Source organism: Sinohyriopsis cumingii, chromosome 4, assembly GCF_028554795.1.
Source record: "Sinohyriopsis cumingii isolate HCF-2022 chromosome 4, ASM2855479v2, whole genome shotgun sequence".
Lineage (NCBI taxonomy): Eukaryota > Metazoa > Mollusca > Bivalvia > Unionida > Unionidae > Sinohyriopsis > Sinohyriopsis cumingii.
In genome coordinates, this window is record NC_142964.1 from 107,863,713 (window position 1) to 107,878,372 (window position 14,660).

The 14,660-nt window shown below is 36.0% G+C and overlaps 1 protein-coding gene across 3 annotated transcripts in view; it reads left to right on the forward strand.

Moving 5' to 3' along the window:
• The window catches only part of LOC149801847 (uncharacterized), a 173,410-nt gene that overhangs the window by 43,383 nt on the left and 115,367 nt on the right, over nt 1-14,660 (forward strand). For all 3 annotated transcript variants that reach the window (XM_089956221.1, XM_089956220.1, XM_089956223.1), the window contains exon 4: nt 8,771-9,497. In XM_089956221.1, coding sequence (XP_089812347.1) covers nt 8,771-9,497 — 727 coding nt within the window. The remainder of the gene's footprint in view (nt 1-8,770; nt 9,498-14,660) is intronic.

Genomic DNA, 14,660 nt, shown 5'->3' on the forward strand with positions numbered 1-14,660 from the left:
AAGAAGCATGTTTACAAAACAAGGCATCCCAAGAGAGACCTCAACACAAAAAGTTTAGATAAAGGTTTAAAAAATGTACGGAAATGAGAATGGCTGGAGCGAAAAGTTGACAGAAATTTAGTTGGTCAGTTTATAAGAAAAGTGAACACTAGAGGACTGGCATTTTGTGACCTTTGCTCTACGGTTATCATGGTTGGAAGAGTTTGGAACAGCACCATAAAAAGAAGCTGCATACAGAAAAATCGAAGCTCAGAAAGCATCTGGAAAAAGTGCAATTAATTACTATAAGAAGAAAGATTTCTTGTATGAGAGAACAGATGTAGCCCTCTGTCAGAATATGCGCACTGCATGTTGAAAATACTAGCACCAGCTTGAAAGAAAAATGGCTCTCATTGAGAAGGAAAAGAAATGATTGCAGATAGAGCCAAAAAAGTCAGTGGTGAAAAAAAAAGAAGGCTAAAGAAATCTTAGCCAAAGCCACAAAAAGAGCTTGACTGGCATATCAACAGGTTGTGTCCATTGGAGAAAAAGACAAGTGAATGTATGGGATTATTTTTATAGTTGATGTACTTGGGTGTTTATTTTACAGATTTGTTATGAAAAGAGAGAAGTATAATATATTAGCTGCAAGAATTGAGAAATTGTGTCTTAATTATGATGTGAACACTGACATGGACATGAAATAACTTCAGCATCAATAGTATTGGAGAACAAATTCATGTGACTATAAATATTGTGAAATTATTAAGTCAAGTTGAACATTTTTGGTAAGTTTATTAGTTTTTCAAATGATTATTTTTTTTTTTTTAATGTTCATAAGTTGGACCAGAAGCAGTTTTTTAAGTGTAAAATGTGTTTTTTGGGGGGGTCCTTTGGACCCCCAGTTCAGAGGTGCTGCCCCTTGAGACCCTGTTGGGGGAAGACCCCAAATCCCCCTTAAACTTTTTTCAGCTTTTTTTTTATGGAAGACCAAAATCATGTCTGATTATAATAGGTTTAAGAAACAACAATGACAACAATAAAGCATTAAATACGTTACAGTATGTGTACCTTGTAACCATGAAATTTACTCTATATTGTCAACAGGCTATTGCAACTTTGTATCATTTATTGTATAAACACAGTAGATAAATCCCAAGGAATGTGTACACACACCATTACTGTGAACCATATTCTTGTAGGTTACTTGGTATAAGTTCAGTTTCAAGGTTTTCATCCAAACCAAAATCTTTTTCTCTTTCACTCCAGATTTCTGTGTAATGTGAGTTGAATAATGTTTGCATGCGCATAACAAAACTATTCAAAAACATTATTTAAATCTTGGTACATACATTGTTTCATATAATTCTCTTTCCATTTTCCCACTGCTACAGAGTATTCTCCTTATCTCTTATGATCTTGTTTATTTGAATCTTGCCAACATGCAGTCTTTTGTCAAGTGAACTCTCCCCATTGTCATCAAGTCGAATAACTTTTACTTTTACTTCTAAAGTATTATTTCTTCATTTACGTGATGACATGATAAAGTTTTGTAATGATTTATTCCTGTGTTGCTAATTGTACAGTATTGCAATTTAATTTGCAGATGAAACTCATAAACGAAAAACCTTGTTATAACGAAAGTGATACATGTACTGTCGCAGGATTTTTTGGTCTTTGTCTGGTACCTGTTTTGTTCAAGGTTAATTGTGTGTGTGTATGTCTGTGTGTGTGTGTGTGTTAATTCACAACATCTATTTTTAGCGTATCTGAATCATGTTATGATCTTGACAATTACATCTGTCGTAATCGTCAATTTAAAAAAACAAATCCGCTCTGTGAGGCCCAAAGCTCTAACAAAACAGTGCTTACCCCATTTCTACCTGACCAAGTTATATCTTGACAGTTATGTCCAGTTGTAATCGTCAGTTAAAACCAATAAAAAAACACTGTGAAGGCCAAAGCTCTATCAAAACATTGCTGACCCCATTTCTATCTTTCTGTCTGACCATGTTATGATCTTGACAGTTATATCTGGTCGTAATCGACAATTTGTATGAAAAAAAAACTACAAACAAACGCTGTGTGAAGGCCAAAGTTCTATCAAAACACTGCTGACCCCATTTCCTGCAAATGTCGGTGTTAATGATATAAAAATAACCTTAGTAGTACATGTACTTTAGCCAGCACTTCTTTCAGCAATGAAAACCTGAAATCGGGAAAGATAATTGGATTACTTACCTTACTGTATTTCAATATTGGGTTTGGGCACATATATTATGTAAAATGTGGCCGCTAGTGAGGGGTAAATTTGACATTTGTACACTAATATGTAGACCGCTGGTCATGTTATAGGGGTGGCCTTTCTTGAGGGGTACTTTTGAACACAAACTCATCAGTGCTAAGGAATTTTGGCCGCAAAGAGTGGGTGGCCACTGATCAGGGGCAGTTCATGAGAGGGACCACTATATATATATATATATATATATATATATATATATATATATAATCACTTAATGTCCAGACAAGAAGCTTCATTTCAAGGTCTGAATACTATCTTGCTTTATCTTCATATGTTATTATGTTATATTGCACTCCACTATTGCATTTTGTATATATTTACAAGGACAATTTCTGTCATTATCAACACAATGCATTATCAAACATAAATATTGATTGAAGCATCTTTTTAGATAATTCGCTGATGAGAAATTTTCATTATTTTCCCTGTTTTAATCAGTGCAGCTTGTTTTGGTCTATCAGTATGATGGCACTGTGTTGTCATTTGCTGGCAAACAGGGCTACTCTTTTGGAAGCACATAACACAGGTCTGCATCAGTTGTTTACAGTATTACTCCCATGATAAGACTATCAGGTTAGCCTAATAAATTTGTCTAAAAGTTGTGGGTGGGCATATTAGCAAGCAAATGTACTAAGTAAATAATACCAAAATTTGGTATTAAAAAAAGGTAGGGTGGGTTGATCATCATGAGTTATTATTAGATAAATATAGTAAGACACTGATGCCTTGCAGGGTCAATTAGCTGTTTGTGTTGCTGTGTGTAATGCATCACCCCTAAAATAACTGAAAAAATAAATTGGTCGAGAAAGTATATGGAGAAATATGGTAGATGGCAGAGTAGGGGGAAAATCAATAGCATAGGTTGGGCTTTTGCCAGAAAGAGGCTGCCTTAAAATGAAGGCTAAACCTGCACAAAATACACAGATCTTATTCTTTTAACAACTAAATGCAGATACACTGGAGGTCATCTGTGAAATAGATCCCCACTTTGCCAGATAAAATAGCTAATTGATTAGAAGCAGCTTGCAGTAACAAGATACTTATAGCTTGTAGGCAGTTAAGGATCACATAATTCTCACATAGCTGTGATATTCTCCCACAAAGCTAGGGTAATTAGATTGATATAGATTTGCATTTAAATTATTTTCCCCATGGCTTGGCAGATATGCCTAGTCAAAAAGTAAGCAACAAATATTAATAATTAAAGGTGGCTGTGTATAGAATGCATATTTTGTGTGTGTGTGTGTGTGTGTGTGTGTTCATGTACACATTGCAGGTTTGCCAGACACTTCATTACATGTGAGAATTACAATGAATAAAATTAGAAGTAACTATTTAGATTTTTCTAGAAGTTTGTATAAAACAATGGAGAGTTTTGTCATCTCCAGTCTGGTGCAAGATCCTCTGTGGCTCTTTTAGACGCCATATGTAGCCTTTTTCTTGATGCTAGCTTCTGTGCCAGTATTTTTTTTACGGAGAACTATTGCAGTACATCATTGGAATACTCATTGCTTAGTAGATAAACCCAGTAAATTGCTCAAGTGCAGGCTTTATATGCACTGTTTTAAATGTGGAAGGGGTATAACACATATTTTATCACAAATGACTGTATTTATGTTGTACGTTTATGTCATCGTGGGAGTGCATTCATGTTCCATGAATACATTTCGGGGACGTGTCATCGAGCCATGAGTCATGCACTATGCCAACAAAAAGTTTCGCAACCAAAAACAACAAATAGCCAGTTCATCAACCCCCAAAGTCCACCCCACAAACCAGACAGAATAAGTGGACAGGCAAGGGCAAGACAAAGAAGTATTTTTTTACCTCCCTTTTCCCTAAACTGTAGTGCATGCTTTTTTCTTTAATACTTGTAGGTGTTCGATTGGACCCTTATTCAGAGACCTGATTAAACATCATGAAATGATCAGAAGGTTCTTTCTGTAGTGGAGGACAGTTTACATCTATGCTTTACAGAGCTTTCCATTCTCGAGGGTACAACCTTGGATCAAACGTATTAAAATTAAAGGAAGAACACCACACCATTCTTCAGACAGTTGCAAATTCCTAACAAGCAAGTTCATAGTTAACTATGTGCAAATACACTGGGATACACAAATACAAACATATATGCAAGCAGATGAGTTTTATGTGTGACAATGTACATCTTGTTATTCATTATCCCCATTTAGAGAATGTGTATTTCAGAGAACAAAGTCTGGATGGGGCAAGGGGGATGTGGCCACAAGGCCCTTGGGACACTAACCCAGACTGCTTCACATGTTGACCCTGGATCCAGATTAGAGGCTATGCTGTGGGTCACATCTGACAATCACCTTGTCAGGTGGCAGCCAACAGGAAGTCTAGAAGCAGAACATCCGCCAGAAAAAACAAGTGGTCTCATCTTCCTACTGGAACTTACAGCACATGTAGAAACCCCAACTCACCATAATTATATTTTTGGAAATGCATAGTGTTCCTATGTCACATCAATGAAGGACAGTGCTACACAGCCACTTTCCTGATTGGAGTATACTAGTATATCCTCGTCGACTCCAATGGGCAACTCTTTTGATGCCTTCATTAGGTCTCTGTGATATATTCTTCCTTGGAGGATGTCTTGAAGGCAGCATTTTTGTGGGGATCCCATACTACTTTCTCTTTCCGCACATTAGCACATTAAAGCATCAGTATTTTTTTATATCTGGGATGTGTATTTGTGGCACAGCATATGGTCAAGAGGGACACAAACAAGCTGTAAAGTGGATCGCTTCCTTGAATGGAGAGTACACTACCTTTTTTGGTTCTGGTTGAATGCATCAACCTAATCACTCAGCTGAGAAATTCAGCTACACATTATTGATGGGTAAGTTATTGCTGCTATTAAAATGTAGTGGGGGGGATAGAACAATTTTTTAGTCTGCAATACTTATCAAATGCTGTTGCTGAATACCCTCCTCCCACCACACTGATGTCCATGTGTAATTGTTGTCTGTGAAAAAGATGACTGTTCTGTGCATGGCATGTGAAGTGCATCAGTGGACCTTTTCTTACTGGCAATCTATGGAAGGTTATTATCACATTGAATGGATAAGATTTTTTGACTTGATAAAGTGAAAGAGGCCCAAGGTGAATACTAGCTCTATGGTGGGGTCCCTGTGTAGCCAAGTGGTCTAAAGTGCTTGCCTTTTCCAATCACTGTTGTCTCACATGTGTTCATATGGGTTCAAGTCTTGGGTTCGGCCAGTGTGGGTATGTGAGAAAATTTGCCAGTAGCTTCCCATAGATCTGTGGTTCTTTTGGGGGAGGGGTGTACCCAGGTTCATTATACACCAGTTTGCTGCCATGTATCGCCTATCATCATGCACTGAAAATGGCATTTAACCCTTTACCTCATGCATTTGCCTTTGGAGGTTTTTACTCCATTCTTATAGAAGCACCTTTGAACACCTCTACCTGATTCATACGGAAGCGCATTTTGATGCCCCTACATCATTCAAATGGAAGCGCCTTTCAGTGCCTGCTGTAAACATCAGCCATTTTGAGCTGGTGTTCATTGTGCAACCTTCAGGGAAAACCCCATATTAGATACCACATCCATCAATGTGAATGACCATTACATCAGATAATGTGGTCGGTGTTTAAGAGCCAGTTGTAATCTGCTATTTAAAGTAACTGGGTTGTATTCTCCACTCTCTAAAATGGAGACTGCGGGTTTCATTCAATACTTTCTTGAGTTTGCACAATTCGAATCACTATGAAAGCTTCAATAACTTAGCTAAGGGCTCTGATATTTGATGTAGTCAACAATTAGTTTCTATAAATTATCAGATTCAGATGATTAGTGACATAGATGTAGACAAAGAACTTGTACATTTTGAATGTGAGAAATGGCAGCTATGGATGGTCACACGGCTTCAGTGGCTTGACGGTGAATGAGTTCTCTGAAGATTTTAAAGCACATAAAAATTTCTTCTATGAAAAATAATTATACAACTAAAACTATTGGATTATATTGTTAAATCTTTCTATACATTATAGATGTGTATCAAAATTGTAAAATGGTTCAAATTAATGTTAAACATAACATATACTATACTGCTTAACAGTTAACAGGCAAGCCTATGTGTATGGGGTCAAATAGGTAACAGGAGATCTATTTGTAATGCACTGCGCTGTGTAACTTTGGTACGTGTGTATCTACCGCCTAAAAAAACATACACTCTATGAGGTAAAGGGTTAACTTAAAACAACAACAACAATGAAAAAGTAAAAACATGTATTGCATAGTTTGGCTTAATCAAAGAGTTGCCATGTGGGAAAGTAAGTTAAGAGATTAAGGTCAAATGTTTACCGGAAGAGGCAAAATTTGACTTGGCACTGAGCAAGTACATATAAAGAATTTGTGGCTTGATTAAAAGGATTTTCAACTTGAAAACAAAGTGAGCGCTGCCCTTACAAGCCAAAGGCTGATGGTGACCCATGTGCTGGCAGGAAACGTTAATTGGCTTCTTGATGGCTCATTCTATTACCCAGGTTATTATCAGTGTGCAAGTACCTGAGTACCTGTTGACATCCCTATTTACATGTATTGTAGATGTTAAAAAGTTCTCTGCATTCTTAATTTAAGTTTAAACAATGTAGCCTAACAGTTTAAGATCACAATCAGTGGAAAGTCGATATCACTGACATCACTGACACACACAAGAATTTTACGCTTTTATTTATTTAAAAATATTGCGTCAAATTTTGTAGGTAGTTTGCATTAAGTCTCTGTTAATATTTAAGGGCACAAATGCCAGTAATTGTGTACTAGCTGAATTGATTAGTTCACACATTCTGTCATCGAGTTTTCTTTAACATGATTTAAAAATGGAGTTAATCTGTGGTTGTACAACAAGATTAAACAAAATGTTTAGTTAGTAAATGACAGCACAATGGCAAATAAAACAAACCATATGGAGAGCAGCTGTTGTTGTTCGATTGTCAGTTTGAATATGAAATGAACACATCATTTGCGAAGAAAACAATACCTATGGAGACCTGCTACTGTACAAAGTTATCGTAGAGAACATGTACAAATTCAGTCAGTTAATGAACTTCATTTTCATCATCATATTTCCCAAAAGTACATTATCACTTAGTTTTGTGTGTTTTAATTACCACTGTAATGCTGTGATTCTATGTCAAAAGAAAGCATACAGTGTTAACAAGAACTCATGCATGGGGTCACTTGAAGAGCTAGTGCAGTTTTGTTCCACATTCGGGTCTGTGAAACGTGACTTTTCTAATTTCATTGTTTGACATTGATCATTCTTTTCCCACCAATTAATACAACAAAGAAATTTAATAAACACAGACTTCAGTGGAAATACGGATATGAATGCAGATGTAGATTCTAATGACAGTATTTTTTTTAAATATTGACATTTATAGTCAGGATGCAAAATATAGTAATAATACAGTTTACATGACATTGGCATTATATTATCAAAAATTGTATCTGATATTTATCATATATCATCTGCATTAGAACTAGCAAGTGTTTATAATAAACTGAATAATCATGTTTTTTCCAAAATCAAATATTAAGCAAATGGCTTCTGAAAGAAAATATGTTAAACAAGTGTCAGAACATAATGTGATTTTGTTTTCTTTTCATTAAAGTGCTAATGCAATTTTTTAAAAAATTGAATTGGTGTCTTGTCAAATTGAACAAGCATCAGTGGAAACAATTGAATGAAAATGTGTGATTGAAGCCAGAAAGCATTGAAATTTAGATGCTTCGCTCAGTATCTAGCATTTGTAGTTAATGCATCGTTGCAATTATGTTAATGTTATCTGTAAGTTAATTTCGAAAAACGAAAATGTCTCTGTTAATATTTAAGGGCAATGGAGTAGGTCAGGCATGTGTAATGTACTTCCGATGGTCTGAATCTTGGACTGCCACATGGTTTTATCCATATGTGTGGCTTTAAAAATCCCTTACCTTGCCTGTGCCATGGAGGAAGTTGCACATACATAGAAGTCAACAGACATACATAAAAAAAAGATAAGTGTTGCATCATGTACTTTTATTTCTCAATTCAGCTTTTTAGTGCATGCATGCATTGGTCATAAACTATGCTAAATTTATCAAGACCAGAGCCACTCTGTGGTTTTCATTAAATGTGACTGCAACAGAGTGTTGTGTGCAAAGCAGTTAGATGTTGCAGTAACTCGATCAGGATATGGGGAGAGATGGTGGAGGGGCTTTCTCCAAATCCAGTCCATGTTCTCTCCACCCTCACTGCAATAAATGGAGAAATGAAAAAATCATGTGAGCTGTACTGTTTACTCAATAATAGTTGGTAAGTATTAAATAATTAAAATTATTCATCTCCCCAAAACTAATTTATTTGCTTTTACCGGACATCCCCTCCCCATGTCCATATCAAGAAAAGAGATTTTAATTTATTTTACAACTCAAATTGTCTTTGTTCTTTTCAGAAATCCATTCACAGAAAAATACAAAAGGGCGCGAGAAATCTCAGCCAAGTTTTGCATCCGTTGCCGCAAAACTACAATCATTGGACTCCCTTGCTAAGTTTGCTTTTCTGGACAATCAGAAATCAACAGGTGGTGATTCCAGGTTATTTGGATCAAATATATTTGATGGTGCTTTCAGCAAATTTACCCAACCTTCAGGTGCCAGATCTCAACCCTCTCAACTGTTCTCATCTCAAGAACTCGCTAATTCTCATTCAGCAGCTGTCCTAGCTTCAGGAGAGGCATCTGATTCCTGTAAAAAATGTGTTCAGAATCAAAATAATCAGAATTCCTCTCGGGAAGAAAAGATAAAGACATTCGACCATGTGCCAAAATCACCGGCAATAGCAACGGCAGGTAAAATAAAGAAACAGTATAGAAAATTGAAAAGGAGGAGTAGACGTAGAACAAAGTTCACACATTTGAAAAGGAAATCTTACGATGTTAATCTTAGGAAAACAAATCCTCAAACATGTGTTGTGACCGAAAGATCACATGATGATTCAAACAATGTGGAATTGGAAGGAAATGTAGATTCTGATAATTCTGTGATACGGTCTGTGTGCTCAGAGTCTGAACCCCTCCCAGTCAGTCAGAGGCTTAAGAGAAAGAGGGGTGATGGCAATAGTGATGATGATGATGTGGCAGCAACCACCATAGGACGAAAAAGGCTTCAAGATACATTAGAGTAAGTTAGAACTAAATTCCTTTTTGGTTTGAAAAATATCAAATTGTTTATTTTATGTCAGTTGCACAACAAAAGTTGTCAACTTATATTACAGCATTTTTCGGATTATAAGCCCATGAGGGCCAGACTTATAAGTTTGTTCAAAAGTTGGGGATGGGCTTTTCACTGAATAAATGTGTATTTTACATACACATATTTTCAATGAAAAAAGCCCATCCCCAACTTTTGAACAAAACCATGTTTTGGTATGAGGTTGGTCTGTGAATTTTCTTTTCTAGAACATGTGATTCTAAGATTAACATCCGTTTTTTTTTAAAAAATTCAGAAAATCAGCAAAATGCAAGGAAGATCCTGCATGGTTTTTCTAAGCTCTACTTTAATTTCTTGATTAAGTCCATCCTATATTCAGAAAATCATCTCCCATTTGGCAGGGGAAGGGGTGTTAATTTTCAGTTTAAGAAAAGACCCTGATGTGAAGTGGGGCAAAAGAAAAACAAAAGTTACATGGCTAGCATCTAGTGTTCCCGTGTGGTGGAATTGTGGATTCTGACCTGGGTTCACAGGGAAATAGCAAGTAGTTGACCAATTTGTTATCAAAAGAAAGCAGAATAGCCAGTTTTAATTGAGTGCAGAACTGTTGATGTTTTTCTGAGAAAAAAAAATAGGGACTGTTTCTGTTCAAGCACTTGTTAGATCACTGGTGAATTTAAATATCACAAATTAGATGATGATACCTAACTATATTTTTTATGCAGCAGTTTCATGCATCACCTTGGTGCATTTATTTTAAACATCTGTATTTATATACCTGATATTTATGGGACGAAGAAAATAGATTCTGTACTCCAGGGTCTATATAAATATTCAAGAATTTATTCAAGCTCCTTTAGTTCTGAAAGGGGAAAGGTGCTGTTACTTTGGTTGAAATTTATATTGATATGTGCATTGAATAAGTGCCATTTCTACCATTGGAGTGACAAATTCCAAGCTATACTGGTCAAAATCCAGAAGAACTAAGGTGATTGCCAGTCATCAGGCATGTTATGTTTCCATTCAAACACTGTTGTTATTACTGCTTATCCTTACTCCTGAAAGGATTGGCCTGACACTTGACATCGGCATTCATTGCATGGTCAAGTTGGTCTTGAATGAAGATAGTGACCACTGAATATCAAACATGGCTTCTGTCTTGAAAATAAATATTATCTGTACTCCTCCAGAACTGATGGTTATATCAATATGGAATTCTCACTGAACGACTTCTTGTGACATGGCCATATATGAAAATGGTGGTGTTCTGATACCCAACATGGCCACCATCTTGAAGATGTTAGCACTCCTCTTCAATGCATGATGATATCACCATAGGGTTTTCACTAAAAGACTTATTACAACTTGTATAGATGGTCCCCAGTAAAAATAGTTTCAATGTGATGTCATGCGTGACCATTATGGTATCCATCTTGAAACTCGAAAATTGCTACTCCTCTTGAATAGATAGCAATTTTTATGACATTGGGTTTTCAGGAAATGGTTTGAAATGAAAACAGTACCAATCTGGCATGGAATATTGCTGTTAAAAATACGCTGCATATGAAACAGAAGTCCATAAAAAAAATTTACCTGGTGTCAGACATTTGTTAAGAATTTTTTACTCAGTGCCACTTACCATCAGTTCTCCAGCTATACCCTACATACAGGTGGGTAGAACAATAAATAGGTAAATATCAGCTATTTTTAGCTGGGATTTTTAGCACCATCTTAGGGGGAAAAACCTTATATGAAACTGCAGGCATTGTGGTCAATGTCCATTATGTCACATTATGTGGCTGCTACTTTAGAGATAATCGTAATCTGCTACTTAAAGTAACTGGGTTGGGTTCTGTGCTATTTAGAATGGAGGCCACTTATTTATTTTTTTAGTGCTTTCTTGAGTTTAGATGATTTGAATTATAACTAGTTATAATTGAAATTCAGTGAGTTGAATATAGGCTTTAGTTATTGATGTAGGCAACACACTAATTACTAAATTTGATAGACTAATAATTGCATCCTTAATATACATGCATGTCTTTACTCAGCAGACAGTTGTTATTTTAGTTAGCCTTTAGTCCTTGAAATGCTTCCTGTTTGACTCTTCGTCATTGTGTACAACCATGAATTAAGAATCCAGAGTTTGGGTCAGTGTGGAAAATTCTCATAGTTGTTTGAAATTATTAAAACCCTATAATAGCTAAATTCTTTAAGTGTACATGTACAATCGAGATCGAACTTGTTTTGCATGTGATGTGTGGTGGTCAAACTAATTTCTGTAATATTAATTTAGTTTTAACACTGCTGAACAAGTGATGCAGGCTCAGCATTATTTTCCAAATTTCCCAGTGTATAAATTCATATTTTTTCTTCTCAAGCTGTCAGTTTGAAATTTATGAATTTTGGGCACATGTACTTCAGTATTATGCCAATTCTATCATCATTGGATTTAATGGATCTGTAGACACCGAATCTGCTTGCTTGCCATAAAACACCAAACAAAACAAAACCAGATCTGTAGTAAAGTCATTAGCCCTGCATGCCACATGTACACATCATGAAGCAGCTTTGTAACATCATCATCATTGATGGTACAACAAAGTGGATCATGTTACTGAAAAGGGGACAGATATAGTTGTATAATGATATCTAATAGTGCCAAAAACAATTTCTGAGACCCAGTTTTTTTCAGGCTCCAAATTTGACAATTTTGGAATGGGAGTTTGTGTTTGGATTTGATTTTCTTTTGGCTTTAGATCTAAATCAGATTGGTCTGAATGCATACTGACAGATGAACCTTTGCAAAACGGAGGATTGGTTTTGGATTTGGATTTAAATGAGGCCAGGGAACAAAAATCAAGGGTCCAGTGCAACAAAAAAAGTCACAATTTCACCCTTTCTGCAAATGCATGGCCAAAATAATCAAACAAAAACATCTTTTCTACACCTCTGCATCTGATTATATGTCATTCTCTTGGTAATAGGAGTGTTTGGATCCATTCAGAAGTAAACCCCAAAATGTGTTTGCAATCCTCCTTTTTGGGGTCAAAATGAAAATGATTTCCACGGGTAGAGCTGTGAATGAGTACCTCAGTAATAAAATGAGTTACCAGGTATCTATTTACCATATACAGGTTGTCTACCAGTGCACATCGCCCTATGAGACTTGGCTTGTGAAGGCAGCACTTTCTTTATTTTCTTTCAAGTTGACAATCCTTTCAATTGAGCCACCAATTAATTGTTTATTTTGTACGACAGGTGGAGCTAACATATGGAATATTGTGAGTTGGATCATTCTTAACTATTTTTATAAGGCTATGTGACCTATAATTGACTTCATGTATTTGGCATAAAGTGCTTTAAAATGTCAGGCATTGTGGATTTTAGTGGATATCATTGGAGCAAATTGTTGTTAATTTTCCTATCTTCCTATCATCTATCGATCAGGTTGGGCTGAATTGTTTTTCCAAATCACAAATCTCACTTATGACAAGTTGCCCCTTCAGATGAATCTAACTTGCAAAATACATCCTGACTTAAGAAAAGGGGCTCTGAAATAATATACTTTTGCATGGCATTATGAACCTTCAAATAAGCTGTTCAGGTTTGTACACATTTGATATTATTTCCCTTCAGTCCAGTATCCAGGTAACTGACCATTATGATCAACAGGTATTCATTAAATGTTTACTACAATTTTCGCGTTTCTACCAGGGGTCTATGAGTTAACCCTTTACCTCATAGATCATAGTGACAAAGTGCACAACACTATAAATAGAACACCTGTTACCTAGTCGACAGCATACGCATAGGCCTGTGAACTGTTAAGCAATGTAGTGTATGTTATGTTTAACAGCAGTTTTAACCATTTTACATTTTTGCTACACATCTATTATATGTGGAAACATTTAAGAGTAAAGTCCGATTGTTATAGCTGTGTAATTATTTTTCACTGAAGAATTTTTTATGTGCCTTAAAATCGAGAGAGAACTCGTTCACCGTCATGTCAGTGAGGCCGCGTGACCAACCGTAGCTGCCATTTCCCATACTCAAAATTTACATGTTTTTCATCTGCGTCTACATCACAAAGTCATCTGAATTTGATAATCAATAAAAACTAATTGCTGCCTACATAAATATCAGAGCCTTTACCTAAGTTATTGAATCTTTCATAGTTGTGATTCTGATCGTGAAAACTTCGTAAGTACTGAATGAAATCCTGCCTGTGAAATGTTATAGCTGTGTAATTATTTTTCACGGAAGAATTTTTTATGTGCTTCAAAATCGAGAGAGAACTCGTTCATCGTCATGCCATTGAAGCCGCGTCTACATCACTAAGTCATCTGAATTTGATAATTTATAAAAAATAATTGCTGCCTACATCAATATCAGAGCCTTTACCTAAGTTATTGAATCTTTTGTAGTTGTTATTCTAATCTTGAAAACTTCGTACGTACTGAATGAAATCCGCGACCACCATTTTGGAGAGTGGAGATTATGACCCAGTTACTTTAAATAGCAGATATTGACCAGTGTATACATAGCTACCATGTGATCTGATGTAATTGTCATTCGCAGAAATGAATGTAGTATCTAATGGGGGGTTTTCCCAGAAGGTGGCGCTACGAAAACCAGCTCAAAATGGCTGATGTTTACAGCAGGCGTCAAAAGGCGCTTCCATTCAAATCTTGTAGAGGCGTCAAAAGGCACTTCCATGCAAATGGAGTAGAGGCGTCCAAAGATGCTTGCATGAAGTAAAGGGTTAATTGCAAAGGCAGTGGCCAGATAGTACAATTTATGGTTACTGGAAGAGAAATGAAGAATATGAAATTACTGTAATGTGAAATGATCATTGGATTATTATTGATTCTAAGCTTCAAGTAATTGATTACTAGATTTCCATTTTGATCCCATCCCTGCTACTTGTCCCCCATCCCTGATTCATCTTACCTTTGAACTCCATATATTTACACATTTTTGTTTTTCATCAAAGTTTTGCAGTTGTTAACCTACCAATATGTTTAAAATCTGACACAATCAGTACCATGGATGATTGCAACAATAAATTTTGGGCCCCAACTCAAAACCTTGATAAACAGCCTATTTCACCCATTTTATTCGCTCATTATA